The following is an 8011-nucleotide window of genomic DNA, read 5'->3' as shown; positions in this document are numbered from 1 at the left end:
GGGGAGGGGAAGAGGGGGCTGTTCTATCACGGACGGTGCTGAGCTTCGAGTGTGGTTGGCGCAGGCCCGTACCACGCCCCTCGGGACCTGGGGGTGAGCGGGGAACGTTGTCAAGTTATCGTTGGGAGTGGTATGGGACCGATGGTTCAGGATGGGCGGGTCGGAGAGGCAAGAGGCAGGAATGTCACAACTCAGTGTTCGGCCAACTGTTACGAGGGCTCCCGCAGTCGATCAGCCACAGTTCCAATGTGCACACAGACACTGGGTGTGCTAAGTCTTATCACAGTTCGGAGGTCTCCCTTGAGGGAGAAGAGGGATGAAGTGAGGTGAGAGAACACCCATCCTCGGTCAAATCACCTCAGCCAATCCAGCACAGCAAGATTCCAGTCAAGGAGAAACACACAGTGCCCATGCGTCATCAACTCCCTGAGGGAAGCGACAGCACCTCCCCCCCTACGTCGTCCATCGTTTCAGAGGGTAGGGGTAACTGTCACAAACACACGACCAGGGAGATATCTGTACACTGACTGGTGTCTCTCAGTCCCCTCTCTCTCTCAGGGAGATATCTGTACACTGACTGGTGTCTCTCAGTCCCCCCTCTCTCTCAGGGAGATATCTGTACACTGACTGGTGTCTCTCAGTCCCCTCTCTCTCTCAGGGAGATATCTGTACACTGACTGGTGTCTCTCAGTCCCCTCTCTCTCAGGGAGATATCTGTACACTGACTGGTGTCTCTCAGTCCCCTCTCTCTCAGGGAGATATCTGTACACTGACTGGTGTCTCTCAGTCCCCCCTCTCTCTCAGGGAGATATCTGTACACTGACTGGTGTCTCTCAGTCCCCTCTCTCTCAGGGAGATATCTGTACACTGACTGGTGTCTCTCAGTCCCCTCTCTCTCTCAGGGAGATATCTGTACACTGACTGGTGTCTCTCCGTCCCCTCTCTCTCAGGGAGATATCTGTACACTGACTGGTGTCTCTCGGACCCCTCTCTCTCTCTCAGGGAGATATCTGTACACTGACTGGTGTCTCTCAGTCCCCTCTCTCTCAGGGAGATATCTGTACACTGACTGGGGTCTCTCAGACCCCTCTCTCTCTCAGGGAGATATCTGTACACTGACTGGTGTCTCTCAGTCCCCCCTCTCTCTCAGGGAGATATCTGTACACTGCCTGGTGTCTCTCAGTCCCCTCTCTCTCTCAGGGAGATATCTGTACACTGACTGGTGTCTCTCAGTCCCCTCTCTCTCTCTCTCAGGGAGATATCTGTATACTGACTGGTGTCTCTCCGTCCCCTCTCTCTCAGGGAGATATCTGTACACTGACTGGTGTCTCTCAGTCCCCTCTCTCTCTCAGGGAGATATCTGTACACTGACTGGTGTCTCTCCGTCCCCTCTCTCTCAGGGAGATATCTGTACACTGACTGGTGTCTCTCAGTCCCCCCTCTCTATCTCAGGGAGATATCTGTACACTGACTGGTGTCTCTCAGTCCCCCCTCTCTCTCAGGGAGATATCTGTACACTGACTGGTGTCTCTCAGTCCCCTCTCTCTCTCTCAGGGAGATATCTGTACACTGACTGGTGTCTCTCAGTCCCCTCTCTCTCTCTCAGGGAGATATCTGTACACTGACTGGTGTCTCTCAGTCCCCCCTCTCTCTCTCAGGGAGATATCTGTACACTGACTGGTGTCTCTCAGTCCCCCCTCTCTCTCTCAGGGAGATATCTGTACACTGACTAGTGTCTCTCAGTCCCCCCTCTCTCTCTCAGGGAGATATCTGTACACTGACTAGTGTCTCTCAGTCCCCCCTCTCTCTCTCAGGGAGATATCTGTACACTGACTGGTGTCTCTCAGTCCCCTCTCTCTGAGGGAGATATCTGTACACTGACTGGTGTCTCTCAGTCCCCTCTCTCACAGGGAGATATCTGTACACTGACTGGTGTCTCTCAGTCCCCTCTCTCTCTCTCTCTCTCAGGGAGATATCTGTACACTGACTGGTGTCTCTCAGTTCCCTCTCTCTCTCAGGGAGATATCTGTACACTGACTGGTGTCTCTCAGTTCCCCCTCTCTCTCTCAGGGAGATATCTGTACAATGACTGGTGTCGCTCAGTCCCCCCTCTCTCTCTCAGGGAGATATCTGTACACTGACTGGTGTCTCTCAGTCCCCCCCACTCTCTCTCTCAGGGAGATATCTGTACACTGACTGGTGTCTCTCAGTCCCCTCTCCCTCAGGGAGATATCTGTACACTGACTGGTGTCTCTCAGTCCCCTCTCTCTCTCAGGGAGATATCTGTACACTGACTGGTGTCTCTCAGTCCCCTCTCTCTCAGGGAGATATCTGTACACTGACTGGTGTCTCTCAGTCCCCCCTCTCTCTCTCTCAGGGAGATATCTGTACACTGACTGGTGTCTCTCAGTCCCCTCTCTCTCTCTCTCAGGGAGATATCTGTACACTGACTGGTGTCTCTCAGTCCCCTCTCTCTCAGGGAGATATCTGTACACTGACTGGTGTCTCTCAGTCCCCTCTCCCTCAGGGAGATATCTGTACACTGACTGGTGTCTCTCAGTCCTCTCTCTCTCTCAGGGAGATATCTGTACACTGACTGGTGTCTCTCAGTCCCCTCTCTCTCTCAGGGAGATATCTGTACACTGACTGGTGTCTCTCAGTCCCCTCTCTCTCAGGGAGATATCTGTACACTGACTGGTGTCTCTCAGTCCCCCCTCTCTCTCAGGGAGATATCTGTACACTGACTGGTGTCTCTCAGTTCCCTCTCTCTCTCTCTCTCAGGGAGATATCTGTACACTGACTGGTGTCTCTCAGTCCTCTCTCTCTCTCTCTCAGGGAGATATCTGTACACTGACTGGTGTCTCTCAGTGCCCCCCCTGTCTCTCAGGGAGATATCTGTACACTGACTGGTGTCTCTCAGACCTCTCTCTCAGGGAGATATCTGTACACTGACTGGTGTCTCTCAGTCCCCTCTCTCTCTCTCTCTCACAGGGAGATATCTGTACACTGACTGGTGTCTCTCAGTCCCCCCCCCTCTCTCTCAGGGAGATATCTGTACACTGACTGGTGTCTCTCAGTCCCCCCCCTCTCTCTCAGGGAGATATCTGTACACTGACTGGTGTCGCTCAGTCCCCCCTCTCTCTCTCAGGGAGATATCTGTACACTGACTGGTGTCACTCAGTCCCCTCTCTCTCTCTCTCAGGGAGATATCTGTACACTGACTGGTGTCTCTCAGTCCCCTCTCTCTCTCTCTCTCTCAGGGAGATATCTGTACACTGACTGGTGTCTCTTAGTACCCCCTCTCTCTTTCTGGGATCGGGGTGTGAAACATACACTGTGCTTTCAGTGGGGGTGGGGTGAGCAGCGTGAAACGACACACTCTGGTCCCAGAGAGAGAGAGAGAGAGAGGGGGGGGGGGGGGGGGGGGAAGGACAGTGTATCTAACACACCTCGGTCCCAGAGAGAGAGGGGGGAAAGGACAGTGTATCTAACACAGCCCGGTCCCAGAGAGAGAGGGGGGAAAGGACAGTGTATCTAACACACCCCGGTCCCAGAGAGAGAGAGAGAGGGGGGAAAGGACAGTGTATCGAACACACCCCGGTCCCCGGGAGAGAGGGGGAAAGGACAGTGTATCTAACACACCCCGGTCCCAGAGAGAGGGGGGGGAAAGGACAGTGTATCTAACACACCCCGGTCCCAGAGAGAGAGGGGGGGAAAGGACAGTGTATCTAACACACCCCGGTCCCAGAGAGAGAGGGGGGAAAGGACAGTGTATCTAACACACCCCGGTCCCAGAGAGAGAGAGAGGGGGAAAGGACAGTGTATCTAACACACCCCGGTCCCAGAGAGAGAGAGGGGGGAAAGGACAGTGTATCTAACACACCCCGGTCCCAGAGAGAGAGAGGGGGGAAAGGACAGTGTATCTAACACACCCCGGTCCCAGAGAGAGAGAGGGGGGAAAGGACAGTGTATCTAACACACCCCGGTCCCAGAGAGAGAGAGAGAGAGAGAGAGGGGGAAAGGACAGTGTATCTAACACACCCCGGTCCCAGAGAGAGAGAGAGGGGGAAAGGACAGTGTATCTAACACACCCCAGTCCCAGAGAGAGAGAGGGGGGAAAGGACAGTGTATCTAACACACCCCGGTCCCAGAGAGAGAGAGGGGGGAAAGGACAGTGTATCTAACACACCCCGGTCCCAGAGAGAGAGAGGGGGGAAAGGACAGTGTATCTAACACACCCCGGTCCCAGAGAGAGGGGGAGAAAGGACAGTGTATCTAACACACCCCGGTCCCAGAGAGAGGGGGGGAAAGGACAGTGTATCTAACACACCCCAGTCCCAGAGAGAGAGAGGGGGGAAAGGACAGTGTATCTAACACACCCCGGTCCCAGAGAGAGAGAGGGGGGAAAAGGACAGTGTATCTAACACACCCCGGTCCCAGAGAGAGAGGGGGGAAAGGACAGTGTATCTAACACACACCGGTCCCAGAGAGAGAGAGGGGGGAAAGGACAGTGTATCTAACACACCCCGGTCCCAGAGAGAGGGGGGGGGGGGGGTAAAGGACAGTGTATCTAACACACCCCGGTCCCAGAGAGAGGGGGAGAAAGGACAGTGTATCTAACACACCCCGGTCCCAGAGAGAGGGGGAAAGGACAGTGTATCTAACACACCCCGGTCCAGAGAGAGAGAGAGAGGGGGGAAAGGACAGTGTATCTAACACACCCCGGTCCCAGAGAGAGAGGGAGGGGGGGAAAGGACAGTGTATCTAACACACCCCGGTCCCAGAGAGAGAGAGAGAAAAGGACAGTGTATCTAACACACCCCGGTCCCAGAGAGAGAGAGAGAAAAGGACAGTGTATCTAACACACCCCGGTCCCAGAGAGAGAGGGGGTAAAGGACAGTGTATCTAACACACCCCGGTCCCAGAGAGAGGGAGGGGGGGGTAAAGGACAGTGTATCTAACACACCCGGTCCCAGAGAGAGAGAGGGGGGAAAGGACAGTGTATCTAACACACCCCGGTCCCAGAGAGAGAGAGGGGGGAAAGGACAGTGTATCTAACACACCCCGGTCCCAGAGAGAGAGAGAGCGAGGGGGGAAAGGACAGTGTATCTAACACACCCCGGTCCCAGAGAGAGAGAGGGGGGAAAGGACAGTGTATCTAACACACCCCGGTCCAGAGAGAGAGAGGGGGGAAAGGACAGTGTATCTAACACACCCCGGTCCCAGAGAGAGAGAGAGAGAGAGAGAGAGGGGGGAAAGGACAGTGTATCTAACACACCCCGGTCCCAGAGAGAGAGAGAGGGGGAAAGGACAGTGTATCTAACACACCCAGTCCCAGAGAGAGAGAGGGGGGAAAGGACAGTGTATCTAACACACCCCGGTCCCAGAGAGAGAGAGGGGGGAAAGGACAGTGTATCTAACACACCCCGGTCCCAGAGAGAGAGAGGGGGGAAAGGACAGTGTATCTAACACACCCCGGTCCCAGAGAGAGAGGGAGAAAGGACAGTGTATCTAACACACCCCGGTCCCAGAGAGAGGGGGAGAAAGGACAGTGTATCTAACACACCCCGGTCCCAGAGAGAGGGGGAAAGGACAGTGTATCTAACACACCCCCGGTCCCAGAGAGAGAGAGGGGGGAAAGGACAGTGTATCTAACACACCCCGGTCCCAGAGAGAGAGGGAGAAAGGACAGTGTATCTAACACACCCCGGTCCCAGAGAGAGGGGGAGAAAGGACAGTGTATCTAACACACCCCGGTCCCAGAGAGAGGGGGAAAGGACAGTGTATCTAACACACCCCGGTCCCAGAGAGAGAGAGAGAGAGGGGGGAAAGGACAGTGTATCTAACACACCCCGGTCCCAGAGAGAGAGGAGGGGGGGAAAGGACAGTGTATCTAACACACCCCGGTCCCAGAGAGAGAGAGAGAAAAGGACACTGTATCTAACACACCCCGGTCCCAGAGAGAGAGAGAGAAAAGGACAGTGTATCTAACACACCCGGTCCCAGAGAGAGAGGGGTAAAGGACAGTGTATCTAACACACCCCGGTCCCAGAGAGAGGGAGGGGGGGGTAAAGGACAGTGTATCTAACACACCCCGGTCCAGAGAGAGAGAGGGGGGAAAGGACAGTGTATCTAACACACCCCGGTCCCAGAGAGAGAGAGAGAAAAGGACAGTGTATCTAACACACCCCGGTCCCAGAGAGAGAGAGAGAAAAGGACAGTGTATCTAACACACCCCGGTCCCAGAGAGAGAGGGGGTAAAGGACAGTGTATCTAACACACCCCGGTCCCAGAGAGAGGGAGGGGGGGTAAAGGACAGTGTATCTAACACACCCCGGTCCCAGAGAGAGAGAGGGGGGAAAGGACAGTGTATCTAACACACCCCGGTCCCAGGGAGAGAGAGGGGGGGGGGGAAAGGACAGTGTATCTAACACACCCCGGTCCCAGAGAGAGAGGGAGGGGGTAAAGGACAGTGTATCTAACACACCCCGGTCCCAGAGAGAGAGGGGGTAAAGGACAGTGTATCTAACACACCCCGGTCCCAGAGAGAGGGAGGGGGGGGTAAAGGACAGTGTATCTAACACACCCCGGTCCCAGAGAGAGAGAGGGGGGAAAGGACAGTGTATCTAACACACCCCGGTCCCAGAGAGAGAGAGAGAAAAGGACAGTGTATCTAACACACCCCGGTCCAGAGAGAGAGAGAGAAAAGGACAGTGTATCTAACACACCCCGGTCCCAGAGAGAGGGAGGGGGGGGTAAAGGACAGTGTATCTAACACACCCCGGTCCCAGAGAGAGAGAGGGGGGAAAGGACAGTGTATCTAACACACCCCGGTCCCAGAGAGAGAGAGAGAGGGGAAAGGACAGTGTATCTAACACACCCCGGTCCCAGAGAGAGAGGGAAAGGACAGTGTATCTAACACACCCCGGTCCCAGAGAGAGAGAGGGGAAAGGACAGTGTATCTAACACCCCCCGGTCCCAGAGAGAGAGGGAGGGGGTAAAGGACAGTGTATCTAACACCCCCGGTCCCAGAGAGAGAGGGAGGGGGTAAAGGACAGTGTATCTAACACCCCCCGGTCCCAGAGAGAGAGGAGGGGGTAAAGGACAGTGTATCTAACACACGGTGACCCAGTACCCCGATATTCTCCCCCCCTGGTTGCTGATGTGCGGAGAAACCAGACACCTCATGGCGGTCAGGAGAAAAGCAGATTTATTTACAGCTTTGAGAAGAGCTCATTATTTCATAATTACAGACACACCCATCCACTGGCGTGCCTCACTTTCATACAAATATTTACAGGAGCGTTGGGAGGGGGAGGATGGGGGGGGGTTGGGGTTGGATAGAGGGACCATCCTGACCCTCCACGCCCCCACCGTCACATCTTTTCCCCCCCCCTCCCCGTTCGGATATTGGTCGGAACAGCGTTTGCCTCCCGCCGCTCCCTGTCTCTCTCCCTCCCTCCTGTCTGCAACACTCTCTCTCTCTCTCTCTCTCCCCCCGGGATTTCCCGGTGGGAGGGTGGAAACGCCCTTGACCTAGCCCGTACCCCGTGCTCCCCCTCCCACCACCCCCTGGCCCTGGGGGCTGTCGGCCAATCACTGACATCTCCTGTCCCGACCCGCACCAGCTCCCCCCGAGGCACAAGGTGATTGTACACACCCTGGACCTCAACCCCAGACTCCCAACACCCCCTCTACCCCACCCTGTCTCCCTCTCCCTGCTACCCCCCCCCCAACCCACAAAGTCCCTCTCTCTACCCCCCAACCCACAAAGTCCCTCTCTCTACCCCCAACCCACAAAGTCCCTCTCTCTACCCCCAACCCACAAAGTCCCTCTCTCTACCCCCAACCCACAAAGTCCCTCTCTCTCCCCAACCCACAAAGTCCCTCGCTCCCTCTCTACCCCCAAGCCACAAAGTCCCTGTCTCCCTCTCTCTCTCTCCCCCAACCCACAAAGTCCCTCTCTCCCTCTCTCTACCCCCAACCCACAAAGTCTTTCTCCCTCTCTACC

General features: G+C 55.6%; 1 protein-coding gene across 1 annotated transcript in view; it reads right to left on the bottom strand.

The window, feature by feature from the left end:
* Positions 1-209: 209 nt before the first annotated feature.
* LOC140453866 (uncharacterized) overlaps positions 210-8011 on the bottom strand; it is a 109191-nt gene continuing 101389 nt past the window's right edge. Inside the window, exon 7 of the mRNA XM_072548727.1 lies at positions 210-299. Within this exon, the coding sequence (XP_072404828.1) occupies positions 210-299 (90 nt within the window). The remainder of the gene's footprint in view (positions 300-8011) is intronic.

This window comes from Chiloscyllium punctatum, chromosome 28 (genome assembly GCF_047496795.1).
Source record: "Chiloscyllium punctatum isolate Juve2018m chromosome 28, sChiPun1.3, whole genome shotgun sequence".
NCBI lineage: Eukaryota > Metazoa > Chordata > Chondrichthyes > Orectolobiformes > Hemiscylliidae > Chiloscyllium > Chiloscyllium punctatum.
The sequence above is the reverse complement of the archived record's forward strand: the minus strand, read 5'-3'. Positions and strand labels throughout refer to the sequence as shown.